This window comes from Hyaena hyaena, unplaced genomic scaffold, assembly GCF_003009895.1.
Source record: "Hyaena hyaena isolate Hyena2069 unplaced genomic scaffold, ASM300989v1 scaffold_270, whole genome shotgun sequence".
NCBI lineage: Eukaryota > Metazoa > Chordata > Mammalia > Carnivora > Hyaenidae > Hyaena > Hyaena hyaena.
This window is the reverse complement of record NW_024080901.1, coordinates 978,901-996,546: the sequence shown is the minus strand read 5'-3', so window position 1 is coordinate 996,546 and position 17,646 is coordinate 978,901. Positions and strand designations below refer to the sequence as shown.

General features: G+C 33.4%; 1 protein-coding gene across 6 annotated transcripts in view; it reads left to right on the top strand.

Annotated features, from left to right (window-relative positions):
* SENP6 (SUMO specific peptidase 6) overlaps positions 1-17,646 on the top strand; it is a 111,894-nt gene that overhangs the window by 74,042 nt on the left and 20,206 nt on the right. For 5 of the 6 annotated variants that reach the window (XM_039245781.1, XM_039245780.1, XM_039245783.1 and 2 more), the window contains 6 exons: positions 1,884-2,051; positions 6,760-6,793; positions 6,999-7,193; positions 8,168-8,394; positions 9,659-9,768; positions 9,919-10,035. In XM_039245781.1, coding sequence (XP_039101712.1) covers positions 1,884-2,051; positions 6,760-6,793; positions 6,999-7,193; positions 8,168-8,394; positions 9,659-9,768; positions 9,919-10,035 — 851 coding nt within the window. Of the gene's footprint in view, positions 1-1,883; positions 2,052-6,759; positions 6,794-6,998; positions 7,194-8,167; positions 8,395-9,658; positions 9,769-9,918; positions 10,040-17,646 lie in introns of those variants that run through there. The other variant, XM_039245784.1, reaches the window with a different exon arrangement.

Below are 17,646 nucleotides of genomic sequence, written 5' to 3'. Positions count from 1 at the left end.
CTCTCTCTTTCTCAAAATAAACTTAAAAAATTATGTATGTGTGTAAATGTCAGGAATTGTTATCAGTATAGATAAAAATATGGAAACATATACTGGTTGTTAAAATGGAAAAACAAAGAATCATGATCATAGAAGAAATATAGACTAATAGTTTTAACATAATCTTGGGACTGCCTTTCTAAGTATTTCAGCCTAAGCAAAAACAGTAAAGAGATGAATACATACTAGTAAGTGAAAAGTACAGAACAGTGTACCAAAATATCATAAACTGAATTTGATGGGTAAATGTGAGTGGGGGAAAACTGAACTGTGTGACAAAGTGTGAGTTGGTCTTTTATATAGTTTTTTTTTTCTTAAAAAATTAAGAAATAAAAGCAATCCATGTAAAAACAAGTAAAGGAAATGAATAGAGTTTTTAAAATGCAGTGAAGTACTGAAAATGAAATTAGAATATATTTTGTTAACTGTCAGATGGTTGAAAAATTTTAAAGTATATAATAGTCTTTCATTTTGTTAGTGTTGAAGAAATGGAATGTTGGGTGTGTAAATTGGTATAACTATGCTGGAGGGTGATTTGACAATAGTTTTTTTTATACCTTTATTTAGCTGCAAAAATGCTGGGGGGAGAATAGCATTGTCATGTGGTAAGGTCAGAAAGAACTCACATGTCTAGCATAGGAGGGTTCAGTTAAATAAATAATGGATTTCCATATGATGAAGTTTGTGGATGAAGTTTTCAGACTGGCACAGTGAATAGTAAGGGTTCCTCAGTGTTCTTTTAGAGGCTCTCTGGGAGGATGTGGACCATGTACTTATAGATTCTGTCTCTCCACTTTGGATTCAACTGGAGCTGCTCTTAAATTATCTGTTTGATTATTAAACTAAATAACATTATATTTGAAGAAATAACTCTGAAACTAAAAAAGCTAACCTCTTTAATACATTTCTGTTAATAATTTGGGAAAATATTCATGATTAATCTATTAATGAACCTGAAAAATAAGTTTTCAGAAATAAACGTGTATGTGTGCATAATTGTAGAGATATAGATACATATATACATACATAATATTTTAATACATATTTTTTCCTATTCCATAGATTGTTGAAATGATTCTAGGAGAACAGTAGGAGAATAGTGCCTATCTCTGTGCAGTGGATTTTTTTTCTTGCTTTCTATCAAAATCATGTTTTATTCTTATAATGAAGTTTTTAGCATAACTTTAGTTTCCTTTAAATTATATACTTCTAAAACAGTATTTTATATTATGATTAATCTGCAGGTGTGACTGAAATTTTAACAAATGAGGTACTTTAACATTTTAAAATATGTTAAAAAAGAATCTTTCTGTAGTGTAAATAACCATTCCTCTAAATTATCTGATCTCTAAAGAATTTCTAGTTTAATCCAAATATTACAACCACCATCACTATTACTAGCTAACTTTTATCCAGCATTTTACTGTGCATGAAGCCCAGTGCTCAACTGCTTTTATACTTTAGCTCATTTGAATAGATACTCTTCATATTTTATAGTTTAGGAAATCAAAACTTAAGGATTTATTATTGTTTTAAAAATCAGATAATTACAAGGTGGTATAGCTATGATTTGGACCTAGGTAGTCAAATTCCCAAAGTACCATTTCTCAGTGATGTGCTATTACTGGAATTTCAAGTAATGACTAGGTGTAAAGTATAGCTGGACAGAATAGGAGGGATTTGTGTTATATGAAATCCGTAATCATTTGCATCCTCTGTTGAAGTAAAATCAGTTTTTTATGCTTTGATAATTATATTTGTTGTTGGGTCTTCTTTGCATATGTCTACTTAGTTTCAGCCTTGTTTTAGTTGCTCATAAAGTGAAATTTCTTTTTCTTTTTCAGTTTGGTAATTCTATTGTCACCACACCTCTAAAACGTCGTAAAGTGACATCTCAAGAAACTTTAGTTGATCCTGTATCTTTAAGCTGCCAAAGCTATGACAGTGTCATTTTAAACTGTCGAAGTATACGAGTGGGAACACTCTTCCGACTATTAATAGAACCTGTAATTGTAAGTAATTCTTAAGGTTTTTACTGTAACAATTATAAGACTCAAAATTCCATGGCTAAGGCTAATGTATAACATTTTTAAATTTATAAATTAAGATATTTAATAGAATATTAAAATTATTTCAAGATTTCAAATTGCTTTAGGAGTATATAGACCATTATAAACAGCTCCATACAGTAACAATCAGTGGGTAAAAACTTATAATGTAATGTTCAAGGTAGTGACATATCCATCATAGGAAGATACTTATTCTCACTGAGTTAGAAAACCAATATGTTATTGATTTATTTTCATGCCAGCTCAGTGCATGAAAAGAAAATTTTAAAGAACGATAATGAAAGAAAGAAGAATCCAGAAGCTTTAGGCTCTGTAGAAAAATGTCTTGCAACATTAAGACTCCTGGAAATAGATTATTGGAATATAATCACCACCTAAGAGGCACTGTGCTTTTGGGCTAGTTCAGTGTCCACAAAGCCCAAAGGTCTTTGTATATAGTTCCTTTATCTTACTTGTCATACCTATTATTCTGCTGCTACTGATTTAATTCAAATGTGTATTTTGTATTTGAAATTTTAATATAATATAACCAGCCTTCTTAACCATCATTTTTCTTCTTTCTAATGTATCCTGTATATTATTGGTAGATTAATCTTTCTATAGCATTACACTTAGTTTGTAAGTTTTTATTTTATAATTACTTAACTTGGCTTCCCCACCTGTCTGTTTCCATCAATTCTTTCAGACCTAGTCCCCTATTACTGTTCTTTATACATAAAGCATTGTCTTTAAGAAAACACATTATGTCACGTAAGGAAAGTTAAAAGGTAATTTTACTGTTGCTATTTAAATTGTAGTAAGTAATAGCTATTTATTTTTTAGGATTCATAGTTTCAGGATACAATATGACCAAAAAGAAAAAAATATATGTAGGTTAATATACGAGAAAATAAAATATGGACTTGATTTCTTATCAGAGCAAAGCTGTATATAAAACCTACATTTTTTTTTTTAATTTTTAATTTTGAGAGAGAGAGCATGCAAACAGGGGAGGGGCAGAGAGAGAGATTGGGATGGAGAGAATCACAAACAGGTTCCATACTATCAGCACAGATTCCAATGCTGGGCTGGAACTGTGAGAGCATGACCTGATCCAAAATTAAGAGTCAGTGCTTAACTGACTGAGTCACCCAGGTGCCCCACGTTTGTTTGTTTGTTTTTTAATAAAAAACTCCAGCTTCTCACCATTTAAAAACTAGAAGTACTCCAGATATTTAAAGCAAATTAAATATAGACTAGACTATCCATTATTACCCAATAACATTGAAACATATGTCAAGGTTGATTTATGAAATTTGTGTTTTGTTACAAGTCTTCATAGTACACATTATCTTTCCTGGTTTCTGTCAGTTAACAAATGTGTCATTCTAAGTCAAAATAGCTCAAAAAATCTCAGGGGTACCCTATATGTTTTCTGGCTTTTTTCCACATTAACACTGTTAATCAGAACTTTTCAATATGATAATTAAGGCTTTGCTGGCAATTTAGACATTTGGTTGAAAGTTGTATATTTGGTCTCAAGGCTAGCTATCAAGAACTTCATTAGGGGGCCTGGCTGGCTCAGTCAGTAGGGCGTGGGACTCTTGATCTCCGGGTTGTGAGTTTGAGCCCCACATGGGATACAGAGATTACTTTTTTTAAAAAAAAACTACATTACACTAAAATCAGAATGAACGTTTTTTATATGAAAGTTATAGATTAGTTTATATGTGATCTAGTGAAGAAAACTAACTTCATGGATTTACTTTAAGAAAGAAAAGGCAGTATATGTAATATAAAATGTGTTCATACAGGTTTTTTCTTTAAATGCTTAAGTGATATTTCAGCCAAAAAGTTGTGCTTAAAATGTGGAATTTTGGGGCGCCTGGGTGGCTTAGTCGGTTAAGTGTCCGACTTTCACTTAGGTCATGATCTCGCAGTTTGTGGGTTCGAGCCCCACGTCAGGCTCTGTGCTGACTGCCAGCTCAGAGCCTGGAGCCTGTTTCAGTCTGTGACTCACTCTCTCTCTGGCCCTTCCCTGCTCATGCTGTCTCTCTCTCTCTCTCTCTCCTAGAAATAAATAAAAAACATTTTAAAAAAATAAAATAAAATGTGGAATTTTGCGGTCTGTGGTGTTAACTTTCCTTGTACCATGGGATTTTTCCAAAGAACATTCTTTGCTGAAGTATAATTAATCTGTAATTTCTTCAGATAATGTATTAAAGATAATTTGACATTTTCTTCTTGAATATAATCGCTTTATATTTTATAGTGAAGTGATTTATCTTCCATGTCGTCATTAGTCATGTTTTATTATAATTTTTTTATCAAAGCTCACTAGTATTGGATAATTTAATTATTTTAAATTCATTCAGTGTAAGAATTGATACTATCTAGAAATGCCCCAGCTTTAAATCTTTATTTTATCTTAATTTTAAGTAATCTGTCTATGCCTGTTGTGGGGCTTGAACTACAACACTGAGAATAAGGAGTCATATGCTCTACCAACTGAGCCAGCCAGATACCCTTAGAAGTGACAATTTTATTCGAAAGTAAATACTTTTAATGTACAGGAAAATGGCTTACATTATTAGGAATAGCATTTACACCCAAATATAATACAATCCCTCATTTTTCCAGTGAGAAGATATAAAATCAAGGTTTTCAGCTACTTAAATTTAGAAACTCATAGATATGATGGGGAAGTAGCCCAGTGTCTACTTGTAATTTAGTTACATACAAGTTTTAAATGACAGATACTTAGATATGCTTCTTTCTACTCTTATATCTCATAAAACAATTTTTTTCAAATGCTTCTACATTAGTGTTTTCTATCATCTTTATTGCCACTTTTTGAGTCATGTTACATACTTTTTAAAGTATGTAACTTCAGCTTCTATATATGTTGGAATGTTTCCTGAGCTACAAGCAAGCATTCCTGGTGCCCCCATTTATCATATTACCTACATAGTCTTTAGAAGGTATATTTAGTGACATTCTAGACTTAGTAATTGTTGTAATAGTTACTAAATTTATATTTCTTTGCTTCCTTTTCTTCATTGTGAAAATTTTAATTTAGTTTTTAAAAATGTTAATTTATTTTGAAAAAGAGAGAGAAGGAGAACAATTATCCCAAGCAGGCCTCACACCATCAGTGCAGAGCCCTATGTGGGGCTCGATCTCATTATCCATGAGATCGTAACCTGTGCCAAAATCTAATGTCCAATACCTAACCAACTGAGCCATTCAGGAGCTCGTCTACATTGTGAAAACTTTTGAACAGAAGAGTTGAAATACTTTTACAGTGAATGCTCATAAAACTCCCAGCTAGATTCTGCCATGAACATTTTACTAATAAACTTGCTTTTCATGTATCTGTTCATTCTTTTGTATATCATTCCAACTTACTTATTTATAAGAAGGCTCCATCCCAAATGTGGGGCTTGAACTCATGACCCTGAGATCAAGAGTTGCATGCTCTACCACCTGAGCCAGGTGTCTTCCAACTTATTTTTAAATGCATTTTTAAGTTCTTGTCTGCCTTTTTCATACTCTTAATGATAACACAGGAAATGAGTATTAAGTGAGGATATATTAACTTAGTATGTTGTCTCCATGTTAAAATGATTAGCAAATAACCTTTTTATAACTACCAATAATAACTGAGGCAAAATCTTCAGTAGATGCTAAAACTATTGGCAGAAAGGTTATTAGGGAACAAGATATTCATAAGCTTTCAAGCATCTCTCCACAGATTATTACTTAATTACTGAGGGAAAAATATATCATTACAGTGGAAAGACCTGACACACTGCCTTTGCCAAGTGATTAAGCTTGTTATTAGTAATCGGATAGCCTGACATCCTGTGTCTTCCAGTGTGATGTAGTAGGAGGTATAAGACATTACCTATGTGCTATATTTGCTGGAAATGCATGGCCCGAATTTTAAGTTGAGGAAACACAAGTTCAAGATGTTGTATATTTTGTAGAACCTAGCCTGGATTCTTCAAAGGTCATGTCATGAGGAACAGAGGGTGTCATATTTCTGGTCTAGACTAAGGTAGACAAAAGAGACAAATTTAACTTTGACAGAATTATGGATTGGGGAAGTTAAAACACAAAAAAGGAAAATTTGGAACAGTTGGGAAAATTGGAGTAAGAAATATATGTTGGATGTAGTTAATCTTGATTTTCTTTGGTGTGGTAATGCTGTTTTGGTTGTATAGGAGACTGTCCTTGTTCTTGGGAGATATATGCTGGAGGACTTGGGGAGGGAATGTCACGGTGCCCTCTGCTTGCTTTATGCTGGTTTAGCCAAAGGGAGTATATGTACATAGAGTGACTGGGGATAGGTGTGGCAAAATTTTAACAGTTGGTGAATCTAGGTAAAGGGTATTCAGGTGTTCATTGTAATATTCTGTCAACGTCTCTTTGAAGTTCTAAGAAATAAACCAATAGAAGAAACGTTCTAAGTATTTGAATAAAAAGGCTTGCCTTTCTGAAGGATAATTTGTAATAGGGAGGATATCTCACATTTAAGTACATGGTAGATGGCTTTGTTTTTCTGCTTTCGATAGTCTAAGTCTCAAATAACAATATGTCACTTAGGGTATTTGTAGCAAAATCTTCCTAAGTTTATGATTGGTACTAATGTATCTATCTTATTTTTTAGTTTTGTTTAGATTTTATCAAGATACAGCTAGAAGGTAAGCTATTTTTTGTCTTTTTACTCACTAAAGCTTTGTTTACAATAAAAACACTTCACAGGAATAAAATATTAAATGATATTCATGAAGGTGAATTTGTTTTTACATGTTTTCTTAGCAAAAGGCATGTTTCTCAATAGTGTATTTCCTCCATTCATGATTTTAAGAATTGATTCCTTTTCTATTTCCATTTATTTTCCTCCAGAACCAGAAAATGATCCTGTAGGGATTACTTTAAATACCTCTGATCTAACTAAATGTGAATGGTGTAATGTCCGAAAATTACCAGTCGTATTTCTTCAGACGATACCAGCAGTTTATCAAAAGCTGAGCATGCAACTGCAAATGAATATGGAGGATAAAGTTTGGAATGATTCCAAGGGGATAAATAAATTAACAAGTAAGTTTTGTGGTACACATTATAATAATATAGTGTGAGAGCACTTGAATAGATGTCTTAGATGTATATTATCTACAATCCTTTCAGTGATCTTGAAAGATCTATATTACTTCTCCCATTTTATAAATGAGGAAAAAAGCCCACAGAAAGAGGAAGTTCTAAAGATAAAACCCAGGTTTACCCATTTAGGTTTTCAAAATGGGTTAAAACTCAAAAAAAAAAACAAAACAAAACAAACCCTACATTCCTTATTTTAAAACCAGAATCTGAGTAAAATGAAAAGAATTTCATGCACTGGTAGGAGTGCTAAATTTAAATCAGCCATATAATTCTGGAATCTTTGAAACATCCTGAATAGGAAGTTTGCAGCTTCTTAGAATGGGTCTTCATTCTCTGCAATAATAGATGTAATTTTCCAGTTTGTATCCCTTCACCTCTAAGAGTTAGGACATAGGATGACTAATTGTAAGGTAAATACTTTTCAGCAGTAACTGCTGCTTCATCTTAATGATGAATAAATCATAGCTACTATTAAAGCTATAAGAATTGATATATTAGTGAATAGTAGGTTTTTGCAGTTAAATTCTCTAGAGATACTAATAGTGCACCTGGCCATTTTGTGCACTTATTTGTGTTTGACAAAAATGTTAACTGAAATATATTTAAAACTTAATATATTTGGATCCTATTAGATGAAGTAAATTAGTTACATCCGTGAAGAGCTCTGCTCTTAAGCTTGCTGCTAGGGTCATGTGTCCTGGTTCCTTTTAATAACTTTTAGGTGACATTGTTAGATGACACTGTCATTGGTCTTTATTTCAGTATTTATTACATGTCCACTGTATACCAAACAGTATTTTAAACATTTGCACGAGGATTTCTAGTGATATCCTTGGAAATAACTAGTTGTTACTCTTTTTCTAATATCGACCTATTTTTTTCTTTCAGACTTAAAGTTACATTTTTTTTTTCAGATTTGGAAGAACAATACATAATTTTAATATTTCAAAACGGCCTTGATCCTCAGGCAAATCTGGTATTTGAAAGTATCATTACTGACATTGGTATAAAGAATAATGTGTCCAATTTTTTCGCGAAAATTCCTTTTGAAGAAGCCAATAGCAGACTTGTTGCTTGTACAAGAACCTATGAAGAGAGCATCAAAGGAAATTGTGGGCAAAAAGAAAACAAAATTAAAAATGTAATTATGTTTTTTAGTTTTTTAATGCAATTTAAAGTAATGTGTAGCTTTATTTTTTATTTTTTTTTTTTTTTAGTAATGTGTAGCTTTAAAGGGAAATGTGTTTCATTATCTATCATACTGCCCATTTTGGAGTTATATCTTTTTAATTCTATTTCAGAATTACTTGCTTTTATATGTGATTTATAAACTATGTTATGTCAGAACATTAGTGGTAGGTAGGTGAATTGGGACACAAATAGTACTTGGTACAGGTCTCAGAAGTATTTCTAGCTCCTCTCCACACTGTATTATCTTTTCATCTTGTCTTTTTCCTTTATCTTTCTTTCTTTTTACCCCAGTCTAAATATACATGTTCATATACTGCTACATTCAAATTAATCGTTACTCTTAAATTTGCTAGTGATTCCCAGTGATGTACTGGATTCAGTACAAATATAGGAATTTTGGTCCTTGATGTACATTTATATGTACCATGCGCACACATGATTGAACATTTGAGAACCAAAGAATACATACCATTTGACTGTGACTGTCAACATATATATCCCATTCTAGAATAACTAATCATATAGTAGGTAATTCTGAAGCCACCTGAACCAAAGGCTGTATACTATCATAACACATAGTATAGTGTTAAATAATAAAAATTTGTCCCCTTATCCTGCAACTGAATTTTACTGACTTAATTTATTAGAAATATTTAAAATCTTCCAACCTACTACAGATTGGAAATAGGGCTATCCAAGGCACAATCTTGGTGAAGTTGAGCAAGGTCTCACCAGAGAAGAGCTGTTTACATGGTAAGTGGGTTGAGGAAGAGAACAGAAGGAAGGGGGATCATTCTGCTTCTTTTGTAAAACTTGCTATAAGAGATTATTAACGAGGAAGAAAAGAGCAACTGGAGCCGTAGGCAGCTGCAGTAGACTGAAATTTCAGTGCAGGGTTCTTTAAGGACTTCTTTATTCTGGGGAACTGAAGCTCGTTGGACTGCCATCCCTGAGCCTCTCCTCCCAGTCCCATGGATTGCCTAGCCATTGAACTTAGATAGGCCTCCACTCTCAGAGGAAAAGACCATTATATTTGTTCTTTGGATTTACAGACATAATCTAAATAAGGATGATAGAGATCTTAGATAAGATACCACTTCAATTTTAATTGAAAAGTATTCTTGCCTTGTGCTTGGGTGGGTTTTTTTGTTTGTTTGTTTTTTTAGTGAAACATTTCTCAATTGACTTTGTAAACTGATCATTTCCTTTACTAGGTATCCCTTGAATCTAAAATACAACTTAAAAACAAACAAGAATTCCAGTTTTTTGATGATGAGGAAGAAACTGGAGAGAATCATACCATCTTCATGGGCCCTGTAGAAAAGTGAGAGTATTTATTTACATTTGCAATGCTTTTAAATTTCTTTTCTGATTTATTAAGTTTCAATTCTATACATGCGCGCACACACACACACACACACACATATATATGTTCATTTGCTTGTGTTTTTTTGTTTGTTTTACTTTGTTACAGATTGATAGTATATCCACCACCTCCAGCTAAGGGAGGCATCTCCGTTACTAATGAGGACCTACACTGTCTAAGTGAAGGAGAATTTTTAAATGATGTTATTATAGACTTTTATTTGAAGTAAGTTAATTTTCTACTTTCTTTTAGCACATCTTTAACATTCTGTAATGTATATTTTTGTTTTCTAGAGTCAAAACTGTTTTGAGTTTTGAATTCCATCACTACGACTTATGTGACATTTGGGAAATTATTTAATGCCCCACTTGTGTGTTTTCTCATTTAAAAAAATGAGAATAATATCTAAAGGGTATGAAAATTAATACATGTCAAGCACTAGGAAAATACTTAGCATATACAGCATGTTCATTAATGCTAGATTATTGTATTAATTGTTATACTGCCTCAGGCCTTTAAAAAATTGTTACTACCCTAGATTAGGTAATAAATTGTGTGTAAGCACAAAAGTATGATATTTTACTTGGTATGTCATCAACTGCCAGCTGTGTGCCACATACTGTGTTAGAAGTTTATGGTCTTGTAAGGAACAGAAATATGGGATTAAAGCTTTGACAGAAGCATTTACATGGTATGACTACAGCAGCAAATGAATGTTTCATTCTCTTCATGGGTAGGGAATATGAGGGACCAAAAAGCTTTCCTGGAAGAGCTTACATCATGACCCAGTATATACATGCTTATACATGTGTGTGCAGTGTTTCTTTGTGTTTAAGTTTGTATGTGTTTACTGGTTTGTGATATAAAATGAGTGTGTATATGAAACAAAATAGAACTTACCGATCAGTATATCTAGCACTTGCCAATATTTTCTAGTTTATTCGGGGCACCTGGGTGGCTCAGTCGGTTAAGCATTGACTCTTGATTTCATCTTAGGTCATGATCTCACTGTTCATGAGTTCAAGCCCCCAAGTCAGGCTTTCAAAATAAATAAACTTAAAAAATATATTTTTCTAGTTTATTCAAATGTATTTCATAAAACAATGTATTTTTTAAAGAACTGGTTGTTGAAAGCTGCTGAATTGGTATTATAGCCTATTCATGGTTGCAGCCAACAGTTTGGGACAAGAAATCATTGTTTCAATGTTTGTTTATTTATTTATTTTTTTTAATTTCTGAGAGAGAGAGACAGCATGAGCAGAGGAGGGCCAGAGAGAAAGGGGGATACAAAATCTGAAACACTCTTCAGACTCTGAGCTAGCTGTCAGCACAGAGCCTCGAACCCACCAACCGTGAGATCATGACCTGAGCTGAAGTCAGACGCCTAACTGACTGAGCCACTCAGGTGCCCCAAGAAATCATTGTTTTAAAGAGTGAAAGGTTTTGATCAGAGAAGTGATATTATAATTGAGCTTCCTTCAGATCATTTTGGCAAGAATGTTCACTGTGGTTGTGTAGTTGAGAGATGATTTAAGGTGCTATAAGAAGCCTGATTACGGCATTTTATTTGGAGTGAAGAATAAAATGTTTTTTAGGAGGTAGAGTTGCTTAACAACTGATTGAATGGATATTAAGAAGGAGAGTATTGGATGGCAGATAACTCCTAGCTTTCTGACTAATGAGAACTGCTAAATGATTTTGTTACTACGTGTGAGGCAATGAATGCAAAAACAGAACAGATTTGGGTGGAGGACAAGATGAGTTTCCTTTTAGATGTCTTTGATAATAACAGAAGGGACAGTGCCAATAAGCAGTTGAATATTTGGCTCTGGAGGTCATTTGTGTTCTGGCCTGGAGACGTATAGTTAGGAGGCTTTATTTTGCAAATGGTAGTTTAATTATGAGAATGGGTGAAATTGCTTAGGTAGAAATATAGAATGAGAAAACGGGCTGTAAGGACAGAATTTGGAGAGTTAATGAGAGACAGGGAAGAATCATTCTCTTGAATAAATTCTGAAGGATCTGATAGGTAAGAAGAAAAATCTGGAGAGAGTTATGTCATGAAATTGAGGGGAAGTGAAGGCTTTAAATAAGGATACATTTAATGGTGTCAGTGCAGCAGACTTCAAGGTAGATAAGGGCTAAAAGTAACTTTAAGGTCATAGTGACCTTGGGCTAATCAGGGTCAAATATAGAGCTGGACCTGCACCCTGGTCCCTGGGGGATAATGAGGTACTATATTCTCTCCCTTTTCAGGACAGGTGGTATCACTGGAGGCCTAGTGGGGAGTCTCTCATCCCTTACTTATCAGTAACATAGAGCCCCTCCACCTCTAATAACAATGGTGGCCTAGTAGAGAACTTGAATTTCCACGTCCACCTGGTGGAATTACCCACATCAGGCTCCAGTATGGAGCCCACTGCATCCATTGAAAGGCAGTGCCCAGGAAGGCCTACTAAAGCACAAAAATTACTTATCAAGAAAGATACAGATCTCAAACTGAATGAGAAATCAACACCAAGATGGCATAGATATTAGAATTATGACAGGGGCACCTGGGTGGCTCAGTAGGTTAAGTGTCTGAGTCTTGATTTCGGCTCACATCATGATCTCTCTGTGGGTTCAAGCCCTGCATCAGGGTCTGCTCTGACAGTACAGAGCCTGCTTGGGATTCTCTTCCTCTCTCTCTGCCCCTCCCCTGCTCTCTCTTTTCCTCTCAAAAATAAATAAACTAAAAAAATAAATAAATGATAGATTTTAAAGCATCCATTATAAAAATTCTTTAATGAACAATTATGAACATACATGAAACTTAGAAAAAGTTGATGTAAAGAAGAAAGAAATGGAAATTTTAGAACTAAAATTATAGTAACAAAAACTTTGATGGGCTCAATAGCAAAATAAAGAAGACAGGAAAGAATCAGTGATCTAGAAGAAAGAGCCTATTATTAACTATATTCAATTTAAGTGCACTATTTATTTCAGTTAAAAGACCAAGATCAGCAGAGAGTGGATTAAACACCATAGCCCAACTATGTCCTGTTTACAAAAAAGTGACTTCAAAGATAATAATATATGTAAGTTGAAAGTTAAAGGATGAAAAAAGATACGCCATGCAAATATTAAAGCAGGAGTTAACTATGTTATCATCAGAAAAATAAGAGGTGCCTCTGTGGCTCAGTTTGTTGAGTGTCTGACTCCTGATTTTGGTTTGAGTCATGATCTCATGGTTTGTGGGTTCAAGCCCCACATCAGGCTCTGTACTGACAGTGTGGAGCATGCTTGGGATTTTGTCTCTCTTCCTCCACTCGCAGGCTTTCTCTCTTTCTCTCTCTCTCTTTCTCTAAATAAATAAATAAAAATAAATAAATATGCTTAAGAACCAAAACAACTATCAGGGCTAAGAGAGACACTATACAATGGTAGGTGAGTCTACCAAGAAGACGTAGCAATCCTAAATGGGTGCGTACCATACAACAGAGCTACAAAATATGTGAAACAAAAACAGACTGATCTAAAAAGACAGACACATCTATGAATATAGCTAGAGACTTTAATTTCCCTCTGTCTACAATTGATATAACAACTAAACAAAACTGACAGTAACAGCATTGTCAACCATCAGGATATTATACTTAACATCAGAGGATAATATTATATTCCTATTATGTTAACTATATACCATTTTCAAAGGTACTGTTTTTCCTTTTGAAGATTTAAATGGTAATGGAATATGTTTCAGTAAGTTAGAAAATGTATCATAGATTTGCTAGCAAGAGAAACTACCCAAGATTTTAAATGCTTAACTTTGCAGATGTTAAGACTCCTCTGAGACCTCTAACAAACGCATTTGAGTTCAGAGTTCTTCCTAGCTAGGTCAAAAGATGTTATCTCCTACAGATGACCAACAATTAAAAAAAAAAAATTCTCAATATTATCTATCAGAGAAATATAAGTCACACCCACAATGAGTTATTATCTCATACCCATTAGGATGGCTCCCATAAAAAAAAGAAAAAAATAAGTGTTGCCCATTATGTGGACAAATTGGAATCCTTGTACACTGCTGGTAGGAATGTAAAATAGTAGAGCCACTGAGGAAAACAGTAGGGTGGCTCCTCAAAAATTGAAAATAGAACTACCCTATGATCCAGCAATCCCACTTCTGGGTATATATCCAAAAGAATTGAAAGAATTTGCACACCCATGTTCACAGTAGCTAAGAGGGGGAAGCAACTCATACGTCATTGATGTATGAGTGGATAAAATGTGATAGATCAATAGAGTAGAATATTACTCAGTTCTTAAAAGGAAGGAAATCTGTCACATGCTATCACATGGATGAATCTGGAAGACATGTAAAGTGAAATAAGCCAATCACAAAAACAAGTACTGTATGATTCCACTTATATTAGGTATCTGAAATAGATTTATAGGAAAGAATATAAATGGTGGTTATCAGAAGATGAGGGGAATTGTTTAATGAGTATAGAATTTCTGTTTTGTAAGATAAAGTTCTGGAGATTTGTTTCACAACCATGTGAATATACTTAACACTATTGAATTATACACTTAAAAATTGTTAAGATTGAGGGGTGCCTGGCTCACCTGATGGATCATGTAACTCATGATCTTGGAGTTGTGAGTTTAAGTCTCCTGTTTAAAAAATTGTTAAGATTGTAAATTTCATGTTTGCATTTTTTATAATTTTTTTAAAGGTGTTCTCTCTTAATTCTAATGTATACTACCTTAAGACACCAAGCCAAAAATCTTAATGTGCAGAACAATACCACTGTTCTTGGATGAAGTGTTGGTCTGTGAGTGTCAATTAGGTAAAGCTGTTTGATGGTGCTATTTGGGTCATCTGATTTTCTGCCTACTTGTTTTATCAATTATTGAGAAGGTTGTGGGTCTCCAAGTATAATAATGGATATGTCTGTTTTTCCTTATGATTTCACTCCTGTGTGTCATTTAAGGAACAAGACAAACTGAAAATAAGAGACACCCGCCCCTGACTTTTAAATACAGAGAACAAACTAGTGGTTGCCAGAGGAGAGGTTGATGGGGGGGAAGGGGAGAAACAGGTGAAATAGATAATGGAGATTAAGAGTACATATATCTTGATAAGCACTGAGTAATGTATAGAATTGTTGAACCATTATGTTATACATCTGTTCATTTTTGCCTTATATATTTTGAACATTTGTTGTTAGGTGCGTACACAGGTTTTTTTTTGTTTTTTGCTTTTTGGAGAATTAACCCTTTGTTTCTCTATATCCTTAATAATCTCCTGTGTGTAAACCTTCTTTGTTCAAAATGAATGTAGTTACTCCAGATTTGTCTTGGTTTTTGTTTGCATGGTGTATATTTCTCCATCCCTTTACCTTTAACTTATGTATTTCTTTAGTTTTAAAATAGCTTTTGTTTTTGATAGCATATAGTTGGATCTGAAAATATAAGTTGAATGCCTGTGTTTTTTTTACATTGTAGTTTATTTCATACTTCTATCTTTACATTGTGGTGGAGATTTTACAGTATTAGCTTATACTCTTGAAATTCTTTACATTTTCAGGAGGCTCCTTGACATTTTATATTAGCACTATAAAACTACATTAAACTTATATTATCTAAAGGTTCTGCATTTTCTGATCCAAATCTGCTTTCCAAATGGAAAAGGAAACCTAACAGATTCCATGGTTTTTAGAAAAATCTGTTTATGTTTCTCTCATGACATGTTTGGAAGTGAATTAAAAAGAAACTTTTATCTTAAACCTCACTATATTAAAACAAGTAATTCAGCTGTTAACCAGAGCTGCTCATTTTTTTTCCATTTCTAACTCTACAGGTAGGAAACAAGTTTTTTTTCAGAATGTTTTTCTTAATATACAATATTGTATTAGTTTCAGGTTACAATATAATAGTTCAGCAATTCTGTACATTACTCAGTGCTCATCAAGATAAGTATACTCCCAATCTCTATTATCTATCCCCCCCCCCACCTCTCCTCTGGCAACCACCAGTTTTTTTTCTGTATTTAAAAGTGTGGGGGTGGGTTATCTTTTGTTTTCAGTTTATCTTGTTCCTTAAATGCCATGCATGAGTGAAATCATACGGTATTGTCTTTCTCTGACTTAATTTTCTTAGCATATACCCTCCAGGTCCATCTATGTTGTTGCATATGGCAAGATCTCATTCTTTTCAATGGCTGAATAATAATCCATTGTGTGTATGTACGGCATTTTAATCCATTCATCTGTGGATGACCACTTGTCTTGGCTATTGTTAGATAACACTGATAAGCATAGGGGTGCATATGTCTTTTCAAATTGGTGTTTCCATTTTCTTTGATAGTAGTGGCATTACTGGGATCATATAGTAATTCTATTTTTAATTTTTGAGACACCTTCTACTGTTTTGCACAGTGGCTGCACCAATTTGCATTCACACCAGCAATGCATGAGGGTTTCTTTTTCTCCACATTTTCACCAATACTTGTTTTTTTTTTTTTTTAATTTTTTGGGTTTTTGTTTTGTTTTGTTTTGTTTTTAAGCTACCCTGACAAGTATAAGGTGATTATCTCCTTGTGGTTTTGAATTGGATTTCCCTGATGATTACTGATGTTGAGTGTCTTTTCATGTGTCTGTTGGCCATCTGTATGTCTTTGGGAAAATGTCTATTCATGCCTTCTGTCCATTTTAATTGGATTGTTTGATTTTTTTCCATGTTGAGTTCTATAACTTCTTTATATATTTTGTATAGTAACCTTTTATTGTATATCATTTGCAGGTATCTTCTCCCAGGTAGTAGGTTGCTTTTTTATGTTGTCGATGGTTTCCTTCACTGTGTAAAGCTTTTGTTTTAGTTTTTGTGTAGTCCCAATTGTTTAATTTTGTTTTTGTTTCCCTTCCCTGAAGAATCATATCTAGAAAAACATCTCTGTGACTAATGTCAAAGAAATTACTGCCTGTATTTTCTTCTAGGATTTTTACAGTTTTCAGATCTCACACTTGGATCTTTAATCCATTTTGAGTTTATTTTTGTTTTTGGTTTAAAAAAGTGGTCCAGTTTTAATCTTTTGCATGTAGCCATCCAGTTTTCCTGGCACTAGTTGTAAAAGACACTGTCTTCTCCCCATTGTATATTCTTGCTTTCTTTGTTTTAGATTAGTTCACCATGTAAATGTGGGTTTATTTCTGGACTCTCTATTCTTTTCCATTGATCTATGTGTTTATTTTTATGCTAGTGCCATTTTGTTTTGATTACTACCACTTTGTAGTATTTCTTGAAATCAGAGATTGTTATACCTCTAGCCTTGTTCTTCTTTTTCAAGATTGCTTTAGCTGTTCTGCATCTTTTCTGGTTCCATACAGATTTTAGTATTACTTGTTCTACATCTATAAAAATCATTGGTGTTTTGATAGGGATTGTACTAAATCTTCAAATTGGTTTGGGTAGTGTGGACATTTTAACAGTATTAGTTCTCTCAACCCATGAGCATATACTTTCTTTTCATTTGTTATCATCATTAGTTTCTTTTATCAGTGTTTTATAGTTTTCAGACTATGGGTCTTCCACTTCTTTGGTTAGGTATATTCCTAGGTATTTTATTAATTTCTCTTTCTGCTACTTTATTACTAGTGTGTGGAAATGCAACAGATTTCTATTGATTAAATTTGTGTCCTGACACTTTACTGAATTCATTGATCAGTTTTAGTAGTTTCTTGGTGGAGTCCTTAGGGTATTCTATATGTTAACTGTCGATTTTTCATATATGGCTTTTTATAATGGTTTTTTTTTAAATTTTTTTTAAATGTTTTTATTTATTTATAGAAGAGA